At 48.4% G+C, this 20,489-nt stretch overlaps 2 protein-coding genes across 6 annotated transcripts in view; one reads left to right on the plus strand and one right to left on the minus strand.

The window, feature by feature from the left end:
* The window catches only part of LOC118092013 (tubulin delta chain), a 28,615-nt gene extending 21,772 nt beyond the window's left edge, over window positions 1-6,843 (plus strand). For both annotated transcript variants that reach the window (XM_035129700.2, XM_035129701.2), the window contains exon 12: window positions 3,146-6,843. In XM_035129700.2, coding sequence (XP_034985591.1) covers window positions 3,146-3,372 — 227 coding nt within the window. In that variant the 3' untranslated portion in view covers window positions 3,373-6,843. The remainder of the gene's footprint in view (window positions 1-3,145) is intronic.
* KIF9 (kinesin family member 9) overlaps window positions 5,183-20,489 on the minus strand; it is a 35,909-nt gene continuing 20,602 nt past the window's right edge. For 2 of the 4 annotated variants that reach the window (XM_035129696.2, XM_035129697.2), the window contains 10 exons: window positions 19,306-19,410; window positions 18,697-18,752; window positions 16,947-17,037; window positions 16,135-16,268; window positions 14,661-14,861; window positions 12,823-13,031; window positions 10,624-10,803; window positions 8,176-8,291; window positions 6,837-6,941; window positions 5,183-5,483 (listed from right to left, as the gene is read on the minus strand). In XM_035129696.2, the coding sequence (XP_034985587.1) occupies window positions 5,376-5,483; window positions 6,837-6,941; window positions 8,176-8,291; window positions 10,624-10,803; window positions 12,823-13,031; window positions 14,661-14,861; window positions 16,135-16,268; window positions 16,947-17,037; window positions 18,697-18,752; window positions 19,306-19,410 (1,305 nt within the window). In that variant the 3' untranslated portion in view covers window positions 5,183-5,375. Of the gene's footprint in view, window positions 5,484-6,836; window positions 6,942-8,175; window positions 8,292-10,623; window positions 10,804-12,822; window positions 13,032-14,660; window positions 14,862-16,134; window positions 16,269-16,946; window positions 17,038-18,696; window positions 18,753-19,305; window positions 19,411-20,489 lie in introns of those variants that run through there. The other 2 variants (XR_009558431.1, XM_060281007.1) reach the window with 2 other exon arrangements.

The following is a 20,489-nucleotide window of genomic DNA, read 5'->3' on the forward strand; positions in this document are numbered from 1 at the left end:
TCTAGAAATTGTTGGACATTTTTCATGCAAGGATTCTTGGTTGCGATTAATGGTCTTAGCCACTCCCTGGCTGCTCCGGTGAGATGTTCCACAATAAACGCTACTCTGTGCTCATCATCGGGGAACTCATTCTGGTGCAGCTCAAGAGCATACACGATCTCAGTCTCAAAGCCCTGAAACTCCTTCGGGTCTCCATTGAACTTGCTTACAAGGGTCCCTGCTCTCCTTCCTGGCAGCACTTGGACTTGGGGAGCCCCTCCCGCCTTGTTTTTCTCTGCATCCAGCTTGTTTTGGAGGTCTACCGCCACCGCCCTTAAATGCTGCTCTTTTTCCTGGAGCTCTCTCACCTGTTCCGCAAGTTGTAGCCGGTCGTCCTGGACCTTCTTAGTCTCCTCTTTAGCTGCCTTCAATTCTCCCTGCGCCTGCAGCGACAGCTGTTGCAGTTCTAGCTGGGCTTGCTCAGCGATCTGCCGCCACTTCTCCGCCTCGGACACGCTCATCCCGGCAACTCCGAAGTAGCCCAAAAATGATTAGGAGGTTGCTGTCACAGTGGCCGGAGTGGACTACTTCAGAGTAACGACGCTACGCAGCTCTGCATTTTATTCTTTTATTGGTGCTGCGTATTTACAGTGCTCAAGTCATTGCTATTTACACGGAGCGATGTTGTCAGTCGGTTTCAGAACCTCCTAATGGCTTTTGGCGCGTCTTTCTCCAACACAAAAGCTTTGGCAGACCCATCCTCTTGCCCCTCCTCTTCCTGCGTAATTCTGGAGTTGGAGGGATGGGTCTTCCCCCCTTGCTTGCCCCTTCCTGTCCCACCTGGGACCCTGGCTCCTCTACCTTGCCTGAGCCTCGGACACGACTTCCTGCTTCCCCACTGGAATCGGAACTCTCCCTGCTTTCCCCTTTGCTCGGGGACGGGCTTGAACTCAGGAGGGGAGGGACTTCGCGATATCCCCTGTCCCTCACAGAATCAAACAAGATTCTTCTGAATCTTAGGACCTCCCTCCTCCCCTCCATGGGTCCTTAGTATATCTGAGTCAACTGCATAGTATAATTTATCCACACTGAAGTTCTCCACAATATCCAAAGTTTCTTTAACATTGCAGGAGTTGTTAAAAGCCTGCCAAAGAACTCAAGTGATTACCGTGTTCCTTTAGATACATTTTGTATTTGTCCCATTCCCCGTTGAAGTTTTGATCGTCCTGATTTCTGACTTTCCCTATCAATCTCGTCATCTCCGAATAGTCTAATAGTTTCATCTGCCAGTCTGCTTCTGTCAACATTTTCTCTTTCCATCACTGGGCAAGCATAGCTGTCAACCTTCCCTTTTTTTGCTGGAAATTCCCTTATTCCAGTGCCGTCCCCTGCTGCTATCCTGGATTGTTAGATATACCGTACACTGTCCCCGGGACAGGTGAGGCTGCTGATCCCTTATTTTCAAATCCAAAAGTTGATAGCTATGGGCAAGTAACATCCTTGCAGCCGTGGTCAACTTTGGCCCTCCAGATATTTTGGACTACAATTCCCATCTTCCCCGACCACTGGTCCTGTTAGCTAGGGATCATGGGAGTTGTAGGACAAAACATCTGGAGGGCCGCAGTTTGGGGATGACTGACCTACATGAATAGTCTTCTCATATCCTTCAGTATGTCTGCACCTAGAATTCCTGAGAGAAAAGCTTCTGGTCTTTTGACAAATGTTATTTTAAACATATTTTTTTTAGTTCATTATATATCATTTCCCAGAATTCCTTAATCTGTTTACAGTTCCACCACATGTGGTAAAAGGTGCCCTCTTCTTCCTTGCATTTCCAACATACATTCGAATTAGTCCTATACATTTTCATTAACCTAAAAAGGTAAAGGTAAAGGGCCCCTGACAGTTAAGTCCAGTTGCGAACGACTCTGGGGTTGCGGCGCTCATCTCGCTTTACTGGCTGAGGGAGCCGACGTTTGTCCACTGACAGTTTTTCCAGGTCATGTGGCCAGCATGACTAAACTGCTGCTGGCGAAATCAGAGCAGTGCACGGAAACACCATTTACCTTCCTGCTGGAGCGGTGGTACCTATTTATCTACTTGCACTGGTGTGCTTTTGAACTGCTAGGTTGGCAGGAGTTGGGACCAAACAACGGGAGCTCACCCCATTGCAGGGATTCGAACCGCCAACCTGATCGGCAAGCCCTAGGCCAGGCATCCCCAAACTTCGGCCCTCCAGATGTTTTGGACTACAATTCCCATCTTCCCCAACCACTGCTCCTGTTAGCTAGGGATCATGGGAGTTGTAGGCCAAAACATCTGGAGGGCCGCAGTTTGGGGATGCCTGCCCTAGGCTCTGTGGTTTAGACCACAGCACCACCCGCGTCCCTTTTGCTAACCTACTGGGTGTTAGATACCAATGGTATGTCATCTTCATCTCCCAGTACGTTTCCAAGCACAATTCAAAGTGTTGGTGCTGACCTTTAAAGCCCTAAATGGCCTCGGTCCAGTATACCTGAAGGAGCGTCTCCACCCCCATCATTCAGCCCGGACATTGAGGTTCAGTGCAGAGGGCCTTCTGGCGGTTCCATCGCTGCGAGAAGCCAAGTTACAGGGAACCAGGCAGAGGGCCTTCTCGGTAGTGGCACCCGCCCTGTGAAACCCCCTCCCACCAGAGGTCAAAGAGAAAAACAACTACCAGACTTTTAGAAGACATCTGAAGGCAGCCCTGTTCAGGGAGGCTTTTAATGTTTAATAGATTGTTGTATTTTAATGTTCTGTTGGAAGCCACCCAGAGTGGCTGGGGAAACCCAGCCAGATGGGCGGGGTATAAATAATATATTATTATTATTATTATTCATATAATCTTCTTTCAAAGTATAATGCTGTAAATTTTAGATAATCTTTCCATAATTTTTTCCATGCAGCCAACTGTATATTATATCTAAGCACGATTAGTTTTAAAGGCCTGGCTGAATTAAGGGCCACCAAGATGATGCCAGGAGAACTTCCCTGGGGAGGCCATTCCATGGGGTGGTGGCATCTCTGTATGCAGTTCCCAACACATGCTGGTGATGTGCTTTGGGCATCTGCTGTATGTAAATCTATACATTTTAGGCTGGCTCCAGAGCTTGTGCTAATTCACCACCTTGGTCCTCCCCTCCAGATGCTGCGAGCTTTGTGGCTCCCGGCCGGCACAGCTTGACCGTCTGTGCCAACCACAGCAGCTCAGCTGACCTCCTGCAGCGGGTGGAGCAGCGGGCAAGGGCCATGTACGAGAGCCACGCTTTCCTGCACTGGTACTGGAGGCACGGCTGCGAGGAAGGGGATTTTGAGCAGGCCTTTGAGACGGTGCGCTCCGTCCTGGGAGATTACAGCCACCTCGAGGAGTGATCGCGGTAGATGCTGGACCTCCAACAGAGCAACTCATAACACTTGGGAGGAGCAGGGCCCAAGGAAATAACGGGCCGACTCTCGTTATGACTGTGCCACCCCCCGCAATCCATACCTGAACACACCCCAGGGTCAGCATGCCTGTGTGACCGTGTCAAACAGGGTTTCCCAAACTTTGCTGGTTTTGGACTACAATTCCCACCATCCCTGACTACTGGTCCTGCTAGCTAGGGATGATGGGAGTTGTAGTCCAAAAGCTGCGGGAGACCAAGTTTGGGAAACGGTGGTGTAAAAGGGCCTGGCTCTGGCTCACAAATGTATACATGCAATTCCTTTTACGGGCGCTCTGCCCCACTCAGGAATGCTTTGGGGAATGACTCTCGTGGGAAGGTCAGAATGAATCCTCTGCCTAAAGTTCTCGGGACACTTCCTGGACATCAGCTCCCATGAGCCCCATTCAGCATGGCTATTGGTCAAGGATGATGGGAACTGCAGTCCAGTGACATTCGAAGAGCATCCGGAGCCTCATCCCTCTCTTTGAGCAAGGCCTGTCCATGGGGGATTTCCTAAACCTAGAGCCCTGCCTGCCGACTTTCCATGAAAGAAACATGTGTCCCTTTTGCGATGGGCTCCCAGAGAGTGTCCCACCACCCAGAACGTTCATGCTGGAAAGCTTGAATTTTAATAAATTCCAAAGAACTTTAGCATCTAGCACAGTGCCGGACAGTTGCTATACAACAGGCAGGAGAATCATTCAGTGGTCCGCAAAGACCCTCAGCAACTTTCAGCAAGTGGTCCCAGGGAGAAAAGGTTTGGAAACCAATGCTCTGTGCTTTGAAAGCTCCAGCAACGTCCCTTAGTAGGAGATCCTTAGTGTGCATAGGGCAGCCTTTGCCCCCCACCCCACCCCACCCCTCTCCAGATGTTTACCACTGCAACTCCCAAAAGGCCAGCACAAAAGGGTGCACTGTGGGTGCCAGGGGAGACCTCTGTGGGTGCGGCCAGGCACTATTTGGGGGAGCTCTGTTCTAATCGATGGGTACAGAGAGAAGCACACGCAGAGAGGTGGCAGCCCCCTCATGCTGCGGTGAAGGCTCTCCCTGCCCATCACCCTCCACCCTCCCATCTTTCAGGGGCACAGGAGGAGCAAGTGTCGAGGTCCTGTCAAGACCTTTGCTGTTCAAGAGGAAGGTCTGCTCCAAGAGCAATCACAGGCAATGTCGGGTCATCCCTTCATCGAACTACCTCTCCAAACAGTCCACGGTACTGAAAAATGAGCTGCTTAATGGAATTTGGAGACTTGAGTCCCCTGTTATGGACTTTCACTGAAACGTAGGCTATCCCCTGAAACGGGTACCCTGCTCTCTTCTGAAGCCCTTGGCCGCTGGGAGGAAATTCCTCTACAAAGATGGCACTAGGAGCATGTAGGACAAAAGGATGCAGTGCTAAACAAAACTGCCCAGGTAAATTCCTCTTTAGAGGGGAATTGGCTCCATCCTTGAGAACTGTGTGAGTGAAGCCCTCTTCTTCCTCTCTCCTCCTATCATCAGCCTCAAGCAGGAAAGGAGGGGAGGTTTCCTAGCTCAGCCTTCCCCAACTACAACTCCCAGCATCCCTTTCTCATTGAGGGATCCTGGGTTCGTTGCAATACCTTACGAGAACATCCAAATTAATCGAGTAAGCCTTACAGTCCTGTTTTTATTTTGCGGGGAGAGAATCGGTGAGAGGCTAGCTTGAGAGCCTTTCCTCCCACCAACAAATCTTCATTTGCACCTCCCTCAGGGTCTTCTTCCGACACTTTCAGCAAAGGTTAAGTTTTCTCTCACTAATTTATTACCAATCTCTGTGAATACCATTTGGTGAAATGTACAAGTGTTATTAACAATGTAGATTCCCTAGACGGTTGTTATACTATCTGAAAACAAAACATATTTTGATGCGCTCTGAGGTCTATTTCTTTAGTTCCACCTGTAAGAAATAAGACCCTGCGTGTTTTGGCTCTGCTACACGATGCTGAGGACGGAGGGGGGCTTGTTCTTCACCGCAGCTTGGACGGATCCGGGCTTCTTCCTCATTTGCTCAAGGGTAGACATGGCTCCAGCGTATTTGTGCTTTCAAACAGAGAAAGAGACGGGGCTGTTATTCCTGGCATTCTTGGGGGGGGGGGGCCTGCAAGCACTCTTCCAGAAAAAAATGCATTGAAATAAGAGGGATGCGAGATCTTGCCACCCAGAGGTGGCTTTTCAGAGCCATGATAATCTTGGCTTTTGGTTAAAACAAAATCTATTTAAGCCTCCAGCCCATGTGGGGTTATAGCAGGTTTCTTGTCAAGGCTTGGAGACTTACAGTAATTTTGGATGGGGTGCTCAGTGATCAAAATTCCCACTCTGCTCCGTTCCTCCTAGGCCTTTTCTTCCCATCTCTTTTAATACTCAAACTTTCCCCACCCCAACCTTGACGTAAGTTGTAAAAATAGATTCAGCATTAGGTCAAACCAATAGTTCAAACAAGCACGAACTTTTTACAGGCCTCTTCCATGAGACCAAGTGAGTATTTATAGAGTGCTGAAGTGCAGAACGAGCTCCTCTGCGTCTGTTTTCGGTCTCAGCCTGGCCTATTTCTGCAGGCAAAAGGCTGCCGATCCAGGTGCCGTGTTGCATATGACAGAATTATTGCAGGTTCCATTGTCCAATAATCATTTCTAGGAGCGGCAGCAGACTCTGTTTTGTCTGCTTACTATTCTAGCAAAGCGCTTGCCACTTTCGGCGGGCCACGTTTCAGGTGAACGAGGGGAGAGGCCTGCACCGTGTTAACATTCTTCTGGAATTACTGGGACAGAACTCAGTTTTGCAAGCTGAGAGCCAGCAGCAACATCCCACCCTCTGGATTCTAACCAGCAGCAACTGGTAAGCTTTCGCCTGCACAATTGGATGAGACCAAAACGGAAGATGAACATCCAAGAACCCGTCCCACCTTTTTACACACCGGTTGCTCTTCTTTGTGCGGCAAAAGGTTCTGCAAAATATGAAACCTTTAAATGCCTTTATATTCCTGCTCGGGTCTAATAAGAAACATCGTTTTGTTTATTTTGCTTCTGTAAGTTCAACACAGGCACCAACTTTGATCTGATACAGGGCATTAACAGGGGACGGTGATAAGAGGCTAGCTGCTGGATCAGGCCAAAGATCCATTCAGTCTCACAGCGGTTAGAATTCCCGCCCTGCTCTGCTGTGTTGCCCCAGATGCCCCCAAGAGAAACCTAGAATCTCTACTTCCCTGGAAAGCAAAGAATACAAGAGCTGCCCGGCTGGATCAGACCAAGGGTCCATCTGTTGTAAAATATTAGCCCCAGCTAGATGCCTCTGGGAAACTCAGAAAGAGGAGCTAAAAAGATAATGGCCGTCTCCTGATTCCCTTCAGCATCTGATATAGAACCAATGGAACCTAGAGGTTCACGGTTTTACCTTCCGGTCCACCTTTGCTTTGGCATTGTAGAAGGAGACAGAATCCGGGCAGAACGGCAGGACTTCCTGCTGCATCCGCTCAAACCTCTCCTGTTCGTCTTCATCCTGGGAGGAGGAGGAGGAGAGAGGAATGCAAAAGCCAAGAATGAAATAGTGGGAATCTGAAGATCTACCGACCGTGGATGACTGGCAGATGAAGCTGATAGAATATATGGAACTGTCTGAACTGACTGGGAGAATCCGAGAACAGGGAAGCGAGACGGTGGAAGAAGAATGGAAGAAATTTAAAATTTATTTGGAAAAGAATTATGAGACTAAAAATAGATAATAAGGGAAATGGGTGTATAAAGAGGCTGACGAAGCATTTAGATATTGTTAAGTGGGAATAAGTTTAAATGGAATATAGTTATTAAGATTTCTAGATTTATACCGGGAATGAGTGTTTAAAAAGGAACAAGGAAAAAAAAGTTTATAGATAAGTGTAATAGAAGAAGAATTGGGTTAAGAAGTAGAGAGTGCGATTATAGATTTAACTAGAAACGTGGAAGGGGGGGAAGGAGGAAGTCGACAGTGTAAGAAATTTGTGAGTTTGATGATTGTTAAAGAAACACTTTTTCTTCTTCTTTTTCTTTGTATTTTTTTGCTCTTTTATGTATTTTTTGTAAAAAAAATTGTAAAATCAATAAATATATATATATATATATATATATATATATATATATATATATATATATATATGTAAAAAGAATGAAATAGTGGGGCTTCATCAATGTACGGAGCAAATCTGACCTATAGGATGATGGGAAGCAGGGCTGGCCCGAGACATTTTGGCACCGGGGAGGGGGGGCAACCACAAAATTGTGCCCTGGTGGGGCCAGGGGAGAAATGGGAAGGAAAGATGGTCTACCTGGCTGATGCATGCGCCAAATATCTCTCTAACTCTAGAGGAGGAGAAGGCATGGTCAAAGAGATGTAGGGAGCCCTGAGTTGCAACACCAAGCAGTGTGCTGTGGAGGGAAGAATCGGGAAAGGCTCCCTTTATAAATCATGGTGTGTCCTTCAGAAGATAGGAATCTTACACTCTGCATCATGAATCTTACACTCAATGAATCTTACACTCTGCATCATGTGACACACACACACAAACATCCCTTTTCTCCCCCTCCTCTGAAGGGTACAGGGATTATTGCAACAGATATTGGGGGTTTTCTGGGGCTGCAACAACTTTGCAGTTGCCGGCGTGGATCAGCTCTTGGGTGCCAACAGCTGATTAGCGCTTAGCAGCTGGTCAGTGAAACAGGGCGAGGAAGGCCAAGGGATGTGTCTCGGCTTTACTTACCAGAGTTAGGACTCTGTTAATTGGGATCATGCCAAGCCTTATGGCTCCCCCAGGCCTCAAGGCTTCCTGGACCTCCTCCGGGATGAGGAAGGACTCATTGTACCAGATTTCGAATTCTGAAAGGAGGTGGACATATGGTCAGTTATCTCCTATATCATATATATCGCATGTATTTTGTTTTTCTTTACTTCGTGTATTTTTCAAATTGCATTTGAACAACCAAGTCCATTTTGCCTGTCAGTAACCATCCGTCAAAACACGCAGGTCACGCCATCCGCATGCTTACTATCTGAAAATTCACTTATATGCACTTACAGGTGAAACTCGGAAAATTAGAATATCGTTGAAAAGTGCATTTATTTCAGTAACGCAACTTAAAAGGTGAAAGCAATATACGGGATAGATGCATGACATGCAAAGCAAGATATGTCAAGCCTTTATTTGTTGTAATTGTAATTATTTGTCGTTAGGCGGGTCAATTATAAATGGAATGCAATTAATGAAATGTAATAGCAATGTTTATTTTTTTATTTTTGTAACTATTTGTTTTATTACTGTGGAATTTCCAAAAGAAAGCATTTGTAAAAAAATTAAAAGAAAAATAAATAATAATAAGTTGCATTACTGAAATAAATGCACTTTTCAACAATATTCTAATTTTCCGAGTTTCACCTGTAAATAATTATGCCCAAACCTCACTACGCTCTGAAGATTCACTTATCTAAACAGTCGACTTCCTTTTTTTGTGTGCTTTGCTGGTCAGTGGCAGCTGCTTTCAGGCAGAAAGCGAGAACAAGATCAGATTAATCAGAGCAGAAAAATATGACAATTGAGGGAGGGGAGGTCAGGCAAATCAGTTTTTAAATTTTGTCTTTCTTACTGATGGGCTGCAATGATTTCAGGAAGAAACCATTTTGGGGGGGGGGGAGAGAGTGGACAAATTCTGCATTAGAAATGTCCCCGTAGGAAATAATGGAAATTGTGGACTTGTGCAAAAACACTCCTAACAAAATGATTTATTGGGAATGCATTGTGTTCAGTAAGTGGGACCTGTGCTACTAAGGGCACTGTGATTCTAATTTCAGTCTGTTGCTATCATAATTTCTTTCAAGAATCTGGAACCTTTCACCTATTCCCCCAGAGTATTTTCAGGCCCTTCCAGTTTTGGGTCCTCTGTCTCTGCCTTATTCAAAGATGCTTGGGGGGGGGCACTGAACCCAGCCCTCCACCTGTAGGTGAATATGATGCATGGTTGAAATTGTGGAATCAAACTTTGAGGTTTACAGCATGTACAGCCCCGAAAGAAAATGTTTTGAAGATGATGTATAGATGGTATTTAACACCAGTAAAATTGGCTAAAATGTATAGAATGAGTAGTAAATCATGCTGGAAATGTAAAGAGAAGGATGGGGAATTTTACCATATGTGGTGGACATGCGATAAAGTCAAAAGATTTTGGGAGATGATATATAACGAATCGAAAAAGATTTTTAAATATACTTTTCCAAAAAAAACGGAGGCATTCTTGTTCGGAATTATGGGAGGGGAGATTATGAAAGAAGATCAAGTATTGTTTATGTATGCGACAACTGCGGCTAGGACATTGTTGGCCCAAAAATGGAAACTTCAGGAATTACCAACGATTGATGAGTGGCAGATGAAAATGATAGACTATGCAGACTTAGCTAGACTGACTTGCAAGATCCGAGACCAAGGAGAGACAAGGTTCCGAAAAGACTGGAGTAAATTTGTGGACTATATGGAGAAAAACTGTAGAAGTTTAAAAACACTTGCAGGATTGAAATAAATCCTACGAATTGACTGAAATAAGGACAATAAGGAACTGCATGATAGGAGTTAATAAGAAAACCGCATGAAGGGAGGGAGGGAAGTCACAGCTCGGCAGAGCAAGACGAGATGGGTGATTTTAAGATGAACTGTATAAAAACTTTTGTTTTGTTTGTTGATTGGAAAATTGAATAAAAATTATTTATAAAAAAAGAAAAGAAAGAAATGTCCCCGTAGGAAATAATGTAAATTGTGGACTTGTGCAAAAACACTCCTAACAAAATGATTTATTGGGAATGCATTGTGTTCAGTAAGTGGGACCTGTGCTACTAAGGGCACTGTGATTCTAATTTCAGTCTGTTGCTATCATAATTTCTTTCAAGAATCTGGAACCTTTCATCTATTCCCCGAGTATTTTCAGGCCCTTCTGGTTTTGGGTCCTCTGTCTTTGCCTTATTCCAAGCCTCTGAAGATGCTTGGGGGGGGGCACTGAACCTAGCCCTCCACCCTGCTAAAACCTTCTGGTTGCTCCAGTTATTTTGGGCTTGAAGACGTCTGCTTGAGACCAACAATGCCTTGCCATATGGATTTCCTGTACACCATTGCAGGCCCTGTGCACATGGCAGGCTTGGAGGGAGGCCCTTTGCCCACCGGCCGTACCTGAGACCAGCCTGTTGCGGCACTGGTCCACCAGGTGCTGGCAATACTGGACTTCCGACCGGAGGTTCCGCAGCTCGTCGTAATCCACCCGGTACTGTTTCTTCAGATCCTTCATCTTCATAATCAACGTGAACTCCTCTTCGTCAATAATGATTTGTCCGTCCTCGGTCTGGTATTCTCCTGGAGGGTCCAAGAACAGAACAAAGTTTTACGTGTTGGGAGTGCACCTCAAAACCATGATGCTGTCCATATCGGGGCGCACAGAGGAGCACCTCGTGTTGAAATCACTTGTGAGCCTTCAAGCAATTTAGCAATCGTCTGGAAATACCTGGGTTTAGTTAATGCACATCAGCACATCTCCTGAGCTTTTGAAGTGGAAAATGTCACAGCAAGCCTTTTGTGCTGGGGGGGGGGCATGCGCCTACCCAAGAGGCTGGCCCACAATGACTTGGGTACAATCCCAGCATGATGTGGTTGGTGGCAGTCAGGCAGCATATACGATGTCCTGCGTTCGTTCTGCCTGTGCTGACTCCATTTCTTTTACTGTCCTCCACCTGCTCTTCAATGCAAGCGAGGAGTCTGGGGAAAGCCCTGCCAGTTTCACCAATGCTGGTGAAACTGGAAACCAGTATAAACTTCACCAGTGGCCTCTCCCCTCACCACCCACTCGCCTGCTCTAGAGGATATGGGTGGTAAAAACAGATGATTTTTCTTTTCGATTAACATTTTATTTGAATAATTTCATTTATACAAAGATAAGAGTGAGAAAAAAGAAAGTGAGTGAGTGAGATTGGGGGGGAAATACTGTTACATTACCACATATTAATACACAGATGTCTCACTATGTAACAATTTGGGCATCAAAACTACGGTTTCCTGTTCTTATTATCGTAACACACACGATTGTCAATAACCTCATATATTCTGTGAAAACTCATTCCAAATATTGTGTTCCATCAGGGAAATGGACCGATCATTCTGCCTTACCTTTCTCCAGAGCTAGGAGATGGAGAAGGAAATAGAGAATGAAAAGGAATCATAGAATCAGAGTTGGAAGAGACCACAAGGGCCATCCAGTCCAACCCCCTGCCGAGCAGGAAACACCATCAAAGCATTCCTAACGTATGCCTGTCAAGCCTCTGCTTAAAGACCTCCAAAGAAAGAGACTCCACCACACTCCTTGGTAGCAAATTCCACTGCCGAACAGCTCTTACTGCCAGGAAGTTCTTCCTAATGTTTAGGTGGAATCTTCTTTCTTGTAGTTTGAATCCATTGCTCCGTGTCTGCTTTTCTGGAGCAGCAGAAAACAACCTTTCTCCCTCCTCTATATGACATCCTTTTATATATTTGAACATGGCTATCATATCACCCCTTAACCTTCTCTTCTCCAGGCTAAGCATACATAAAAGGAGGAGGACTCTGGTCAGAGTGACCAGCAAAATGCTTCCACACAGAGGGAAAAGACTAAAATGTGAAAAGGCCGTTCCCAGATGTGCTCAGCTAGAGAGAAAGGAGGGCTGAAAAATGCACCTCGGAATGAATTCTGAACACTAAACAAAAGATACAGGAAGGTGGCGAAGACACCTCTTCCTGTTGGGCTAGGAATCTATTTAAGTGCCTGGCCAGATGCATTTAAAGCTGCATTTTTATCAGCCACACCAAGGCGGGGAGAGGGAGGAGGTTCAAGGGCACCTGAAGCTCAATTACATGTTTGGAAATGAGTCTCTCATCTCCGCATTTCCGCAACAACTTGTGATTTAAAAAAAAATCTACATAAAAATTCACTTTGTTAGAAGCGATTTTTCCTAATGAACACATCGTGGTATGCAACTTTGACAAACAAACACATTTCTTCAAGCAATTGCCCTTAATGTAATACATCTTAGTATGTCGTTTCCCCCTGAATTTGTATCTTGGTGGGAGGACAACATTGCAGAATTTGGAGAAATGAATTTTGGAGAATTTCGGTTCTCGAGCTGCTTCTGAAAGCGTGACTTAGGTAGGTTCTCCTTTAAACGTGAACCAAATCGAATCCCCCCCTTCCCTACTTGGCAGGCATGGCACAGCATCTCTCCCCACCCCAACTTTAACAGGAGTCTCTCCCGCTCTCAAGTGATGCATTGCGGGGGGTTAGACTAGATGACCCTTGGGTCCCTTCCAACTCTTAAGATTCTATGAGGCAGCCCAGGCCCTGCTCACCCTGCTGATCACGTTCAGATTTCTGGGCGTCCAGTGCCTGCCTGATGTTGTCCATCTCCATTTTGAGCATGTTGATTCTCTGGGCGACCTCGTTCATTTTGCTCTTGCGGTCATTCAGGATGGCTTTGTTCTCCTTGAATATCCGGTTGATTTCGCTGCCGCGCTCGTTCTTGAAGTCCTCAAAGGCTGCTGTCTTTGCAGGTGGGGAACTGTTTCCAAAGAAGAGAAGGACAATTAAAAAAAAACAAAATAAAAACCCAGCCTTTCCAAGCCAGAGGTGGTATGTGTGTATGTTTGTGTGTGTTGACCATTTGGGACATTGTGTGGGGAGTCATGAATTTCCCTACAGCGCCAGGAGGAAAATAAACCCTTCAGGACACAAGAAGGGAAACGGCTGAGCTTGGAGATGGGCGATAAGCCGCGTGAGAGTCTGCCTGAGTCAGAATCATAGAATCGTAGAGTTGGAAGAGACCACAAGGGCCATCCAGTCCAACCCCCTGCCGAGCAGGAAACACCATCAAAGCATTCCTGACATATGGCTGTCAAGCCTCTGCTTAAAGACCTCCAAAGGAGGAGACTCCACCCCACTCCTTGGTAGCAAATTCCACTGCCGAACAGCTCTTACTGTCAGGAAGTTCTTCCTAATGTTTAGGTGGAATCTTCTTTCTTGTAGTTTGAATCCATTGCTCCGTGTGTGCTTCTCTGGAGCAGCAGAAAACAACCTTTCACCCTCCTCTATATGACATCCTTTTATATATTTGAACATGGCTATCATATCACCCCTTAACCTTCTCTTCTCCAGGCTAAACATACCCAGCTCCCTAAGCCGTTCCTCATAAGGCATCGTTTCCAGGCCTTTGGCCATTTTGGTTGCCCTCCTCTGGACACGTTCCAGCTTGTCAGTATCCTTCTTGAACTGTGGTGCCCAGAACTGGACACAGTACTCCAGGTGAGGTCTGACCAGAGCAGAATACAGTGGTACTATTACTTCCCTTGATCTAGAGTTGGAAGGGAGACCAAGAGTCCTTTTGTCCAACCCCCTAAATTGCAGGAACCAGCTAAAGCATCCACGACAGATGGCCATCCAACCTCTGCTTAAAAACCTCCAATGAAGGAGAGTCCACAACCTCCTGAGGAAGTCAGTCCCACTATTGAACTGCCCTCACTATGAGAAAGTTCTTGCTGGTGTTGAGTCGGAATCTTCTTCCTTGGAACTTGAAGCTATTGCTTTGGGTCCTGTCCTCCGGAGCAGGAGAAACCAAGCTTGTGCCACCTTCAGTGTGACATCCCTTGAGAAAGGGATGGCCAAACTTGGCCCTCCAGCTGTTTTGGGACTGCAACTCCCATCATCCCTAGCTAACAGGACCAGTGGTCAGGGATGATGGGAATTGTAGTCCCAAAACAGCTGGAGGGCAAAGTTTGGCCATCACTGCCTTAAGATATTCGAAGATGGCTCTCCTGTCTGCTCTTTCCCAGGCTAAACATACCCAGCTCCTTCAACAGTTCCTCATAAGGCTTGGTTTCCAGACCCCTGATCATCTCCTCTGCACACATTCCACCTTGTCAATGTCCTTCTTAAATTGTGGTGCCCAGAAATTTCTGAAACTGGAGTGCCCAGTACTGGACACAGGACTTCAGGTGGGGTCTGACCAAGGCAGACTAGAGTGGTGCTATTACTTCCCTTGATCTGGCTTTGAGTGAATTTGAGCTATAAAAAATGGTGTGTGTGCGTGTGTGCATGCGCAGAGAACAAGTTATCCCCACCATCAGTTTTCGGAAAAGCACCCTAGTCGGCTACAGACAGGGCTCACGTCCTCCCTAGGAGGTAAAGAACCAACCTGGGCCTCGTGCTGGGCTCCTCTCTTGGCGCAGAGTCAGAGCGATGGGTCTCGAAGCTGACGGCGTCCTGCTCACGGATCAAGCCCTCCCTTGCCTCCGGGTCCTTGGCGACTGGCCCTACCTGGCTGCGGGACGGGGAAAGGCTCTCCAGGTCCTTCCCAGAAAGAGGACTCGCCAGGCCTTCCTTCTTCTGAGTGGGACTGGGAAAGAAGCAGAGGGCAACGTTTTATGGCCGGATCCGGGGCTGAGCTTGAGCTCCACTGAGGTGCGCAGGTCGTAGCCTGACCCTCAGCGAAACTGGGAGGTGTTCAGCTCTAGTTTGGGGCACTTGAGGGTGCGACTTTGAGGACCACCACCCCAAGCTGGCCAAGGGGAAGACTGGTGATTAAGAGATCAGAGTCCTGCAAGAGCTTTCCAGCGCTCTGGGAGCCTTTGGTGCCTCTGAAAGGGGGCATAATATATACAGTTCTCAGACCCAGGACCATAGAATTGGAGAGTTGGAAAGGACCCAAAGGATAATCTAATCCAACCCCCTGCAATGCATGCTCCGCCACCAGGAGCGAGCCAGCAATAAAGAAACAGGATCTGCTCAGGAGAGTCAGGCCTAATGAGCACAGAAGGTCTTGCCCCTATGAGGCAGTTGTGGAGACTGAAGGTCCCCACCTTCCCACAGCTGCCCAAGTCTCCTCCTCTCCAGGATATTTCCCAAGCAACCCTAGACCACGCCGCATGTCTGCCTTTGCTCCTCCCATTTCATGCCTCTCTGGGTTCTGGGAGACCAGGGGGGGAGGAGACACCCATGCTTCTTCACCAGCCTGATTCAACTCTGCCTCTCGGCCTCCCTCATCCCACTCTCCTGTTTCTGCTTCTGGACTCCCCTCTGCCACATTCCCCCAGCTCCCTAGGCCCTCTTACCTCTACAGCAGGCATCCCCAAACTGCGGCCCTCCAGATGTTTTGGCCTACAACTCCCATGATCCCTAGCTAACAGGACCAGTAGTCAGGGAAGATGGGAATTGTAGTCCAAAACATCTGGAGGGCCAAAGTTTGGGGGTGCCTGCTCTACAGCTTCCAACACCTCCCCCACCACCACTCCCTGGGCTCTGAGCTTTCTTCCCTTAGGGGGTCCCCCAGCTGGTTCCTCCCACCATTCCTCCCCGTCCAACCAGCCCAGGGCACCTGCTCTGTCCTGTTCTGCTGCCTCTCCTGATTCGGGGATCAGAAAGATGCATGTTCTCTCTCTCGTGAGTCTCCCTTTCTCTGTGCCCACCTCCTTTCCCCTTATTTTGTGCAGTGCTGCGTTTAATCTGCAGTGAGGGGGCACAGAGAATCCCTGCTGGACCCCCTCCCCCCCCTGCAACTACAGCAGGCAAAGAGGCAATGCTCAGGGGTCCACATTTGCCACGGCCCACCCACGGGAGCGTAAGAAATCCTACCTGAAGACGCGCGACTGTGGGAACAAGAGGGAACCAACCTGACTTGCTCCTTGCCTCTCTTTGCTTTCGCTTTCTTCCCGCCGGGCTTGGATGAGAAAGGAGCGACTCCGATGCCAAATCCTTGCCCGTCAACTTCCCCAACCAGGTGGCCCTCGGCATCAACCAGCCCTGCCTGACAACAGTGATCGGAGGGGCTGCTAAGCGGTTTCAGATCTCTGCCCCTGGATTCTGCAGCTGGGATTCCACTCGTGGGGAAATGTGCCACCTCCACAGCAACACACACACACACACACACACAAGCCAAACTCTGAAGACGTCAGAACGTGAGAGAGCCTCCTGGATAGCCCATCTAGTCCAGCACCCTGTTCTCACAGTGGCCAACCAGATGCTGATTATGGGAGAAGATCCGCAAGCAGGATCCGAGCACAAAAACCCACTGTCTCCTCCTGCCGTTTCCAGCAACTGGCATTAAGAAACACATCTGTTTTTAGGATACCAGGATTCTTCAATCGAATCGGATTGCATGGGTTTAAACATTGGGAGGGGGCTAGGAGCGGGAACTGGCTGGGAAGCCAAACACACTGAGCTTTAGAGAACCATGTTTTTCTGATTTGGACAAACAGAGCCATCTAGAATGCGGCCTGCAAAATGTTGCTGGGCTACAATGCCTCTCATTGTAGGGGGTCATACGTTTTCCGGGGTGGGCCTTGAAGTGGAACCAAATATAAAAGAATTAAAACGCGAAGGCTGAACCTGGCTCTGGGTTCCAGCCCAATGATCTCTGTCTGTCTCCCTCCCTCCCTCCCTCTCTCTCTCACACACACACATGTGCTAGTGCACAAACACCAACCTTTTGAACTGCAGTCAGGGTTGCGTAGTCATTTTTGTCTATCAGTGTGTATTTACTCCGCAGCCTGGCTTCCACTTCCTGCTCTTGCTGGCTAAAAGAGAGAAACATGCACCCACACCGCTGAGCTGAGCTGTCGTGGCCTCCTCCTGCACCCGCTACCCCTGTTCCACTGTCTCCCAGGACCAGGAGAGGATTGAAGTGGGAGGAGAAAAAGAGGGTGGCACGCGGGCGTAGTCTCTGCCTGCCTGAGCACAGCGTGATGGTGGGGGGGGGAGATACATAAGTCGAGGCCAGGGTCTCTCTGTTGCGGCAACTGCCTCATTGGGCGCACACCTAGAAGTAGCTGAGAGGTAGGACTGATGGACATGCTTTTCCCTAACTTGCAAGTGCATAGCTGCCAAGTTCCGGCCTGAGAAATAAGGGACTGGACCGGAAGTAGCAAACCGGAAGTAGCGCTGCCGCCATTTTGGAACTGGGCGGAGCATGCTCAGAAGCTACTTTTGATGCTGCTCTGCCTTGTTCCAAAATGGCCGCCGCACCAGATGTCGCGCTGCAGCCATTTTGGAACTGGGCAAAGCAGCATCAAAAGTCGCTTCTGAGCATGCTCCGCCCAGTTCCAAAATGGCCGCCGTGCCAGAATAAACCGGGAAAAAACAAAAATCCATTTCTTTGGCTGGGAACAGCTGGAAAAACGGGGGTTTCCCGGGGAATACGGGAGACTTGGCAGCTATGTGCAAGTTTACTTTTGACAATAAAGAATTCCTCCCTCTGGACAAGCTTTGCCTGACAGCGCCATGACAAGTACAGCCTGGGAAGAAGATATGGCCAGAGAGAAACACGGTCCCCAAACCTGAGGTCCCCCACCCCAATCCTAGAGAATGAATGGAGGTTGTCTCTGTGTGTCCATGAAGTGTGCCCTAACACAGCCTTCCCCAACTTGGTGCCCTCCAGACTTTTTGAACTACAACTCCCATCAGCCCCAGCAAGCATGTCCAATAGTCAGGGAGGGTGGGAGCTGTACTGCAAAACAATGGTTGGGAAAGGCTTCCCTAGCAAATACTAAACAGATGTGATGTTCTGCGGGAAAACGGCTGTCAGGGATGGAAACCTCCAAGGGAAAACCTAGAGGAGGGAGACTCAAGAGCCAGGGGTTTGGTCATGGGACACAGAGGAAAGGTCAGAGGGAGAAGACTGGTGGGAGGAAATGTCGGAGGCTGAAAGGGCAACAGGGTTTAGCGAGCAGGAAGAGCCTGTGACAGGGAGCAGTTCAGACTCCGAGGCTGAAGCAGAGGGGGGGGTTTCAAGAGACTGCAGAGAAATCCAGGGAGTATTCCCCTCCTGCTGTGACAAGCTTCCCCCACCCCCAGTCTCCAAGGAAGTGCAGAAGAGCAGGATGAGGAGGGCAGAACAGAGATCAGAGGTATGCAGACACAGTTTGAGACTGCTTGGGAAACGTCCAGGAGAGGAGTTGTCTTAAGGGTGGCGGAGGTGGGGTCCTTCAGTTCTGGCAACTGCTGCATGTAGGCAAGACCTACTGGGGAGGGTTGCTGAGACCATGAGGCTAAAAGAGTTAACTTCACTGGCATCGAAGATTTGCTTTCTTTCTTGCTGACCTGCATCTGACTCCAGCCCTGACAGCGGAATTGTAGGTGGACGTCGTGAGCGGGAATTAGCCACGGCGAACGCCAGCGAAGGGTTTCTAAGTGCAGGCGTCAGCGGAAAGTAAGCACAGGCAAGCCAAAGTACTTACCCCAAAATCATTTTGAACTGGTTGAATATTTCGTGGATTTGTCTGATGCTCAAAATCTGGCAAAGCAGAGGGAATGACATAATGAGGCAGGCAGCCCTGGCCAACGTTTTCACATGTTTCATGGTAAAATGAGAGCAGGGGTCAGCAAAGTTTTTCATCAGGGGGGCCGGTCCACTATCCCTCAGACCTTGTGGGGGGCCGGACTATAATTTGAAGGGGGGGGAACGAATTCCTATGCCCCACAGAGATGCATTTTAAATAAAAGGACACATTCTACTCATGTAAAAACACGCTGATTCCCAGACCGTCCACAGGCCAGATTTAGAAGGTGATTGGGCCGGATCTGGCCCCCGGGCCTTAGTTTGCCTACCCATGAATGAGAGGGTCAAATTAGCTTCCTGCTGAGGGACCTGGTTGGCCACTATGAGGATAGGATGTTGGATGAGGGGCCTTTGGCCTGATCCAGCACCCAGACTGTCTTTATCTCCCCTTAATCTGTATGGCCCTGCCTTGGGCCTCACTGCTTCCGAATGAGCAAGAAACTATTATTTGCCCAACCCATCTCTGAAGACACCCCCCCCCCAGATCTGCAAGATGACAACTACCTACATCTAACTCATCTATGGTTCCATCGAGGTAACGGCGGACTTGAGAGCTGATCTCTGCCACCTGGATTTCATTCAGGGGCTCGTAAGACACTGGAGGGCGGTTGAGCTGCAAACGTAAGAGAACAGAAGGTCAGCAGTTAGGTGACAGGAGAGAGGCAGGCCCGTCCCTGTTCTCCATAATGCTAGAAGTTCTCCTTGGCATGCCAAAAATTGCTTTCCGTCCAGTGCTTCATAGAATCATAGAGTTGGAAGGTCCCCAAAGATCCTCTAGTCCAACCCTCTGCAATGCAGGAATATCAGCTAAAGCATCCATGACAGATGGCCATCCAACCTCTGCTTTAAAACCTCCAGGGGAGGAGAGTCCACCACCTCCCAATGGAGTTGGTTCCACTGTCTAACACAGGGGTCAGCAAGGTTTACCTTGCCTGGGCCGGTTCACTCAAGTAGAGATTCCTCCATGGGCCAGATCACACACGCGGCTGCGATTTCCGGCGCCTGAGCATGCACAGACGCGATTTCCAGCACTGCGGAAGTGAGTCCCCGTGCTGGGCTGCGCTGATTTGCACAGCGCGTGGGGACTCGCCGAGCGGGCGGCACGGTTCGGGGTCAGCTCGTGGGCTGGTCAAATGACCCCTGGGGGCCGCTTGTGGCCCATGGGCCTTAGGTTGCCTACCCCTGGTCTAACAGCTCTCACTGCCAGAAAGTCCTTTCTGATGCTGAGTTGGAATCTCTCATCTCGTAACTTGAATTCATTGGTTCGAGTCCTACCCTCCAGAGCAGGAGAAAACAGGTTTCCTCCATCTTCCATGGCACAGCCCTTGAGATATTTGAAGATGGCTATTATATCTCCTCTCAGTCTGCTCTTTTCCAGGCTAAACATACCCAGCTCCCTCCACCATCCATCCTAAGACTTGGTTTCCAGACCCTTAATCATTTCAGTTGACCACCGTTCCAGCTGGTCAACATCCTTCTTAAATTATGCTGCCCAGAATGTCATTAGGCGGTGAGGACCCCACTCCCCAACAGAGAACCGTACAACCTTCAACTGCTTGCCTAAAGGGAGGACCACCTATATACGATAGAGAAGACAGCTGGAATACTATTAGCATTTATGGCACTTTAGATCATGCGAAACATCTCAAAGACATTAGCTTGCTGCAAAATTTACAACAGCAATGTACGGGT

The sequence above is a fragment of the Zootoca vivipara genome, chromosome 12 (assembly GCF_963506605.1).
Source record: "Zootoca vivipara chromosome 12, rZooViv1.1, whole genome shotgun sequence".
Classification (NCBI taxonomy): Eukaryota; Metazoa; Chordata; class Lepidosauria; order Squamata; family Lacertidae; genus Zootoca; species Zootoca vivipara.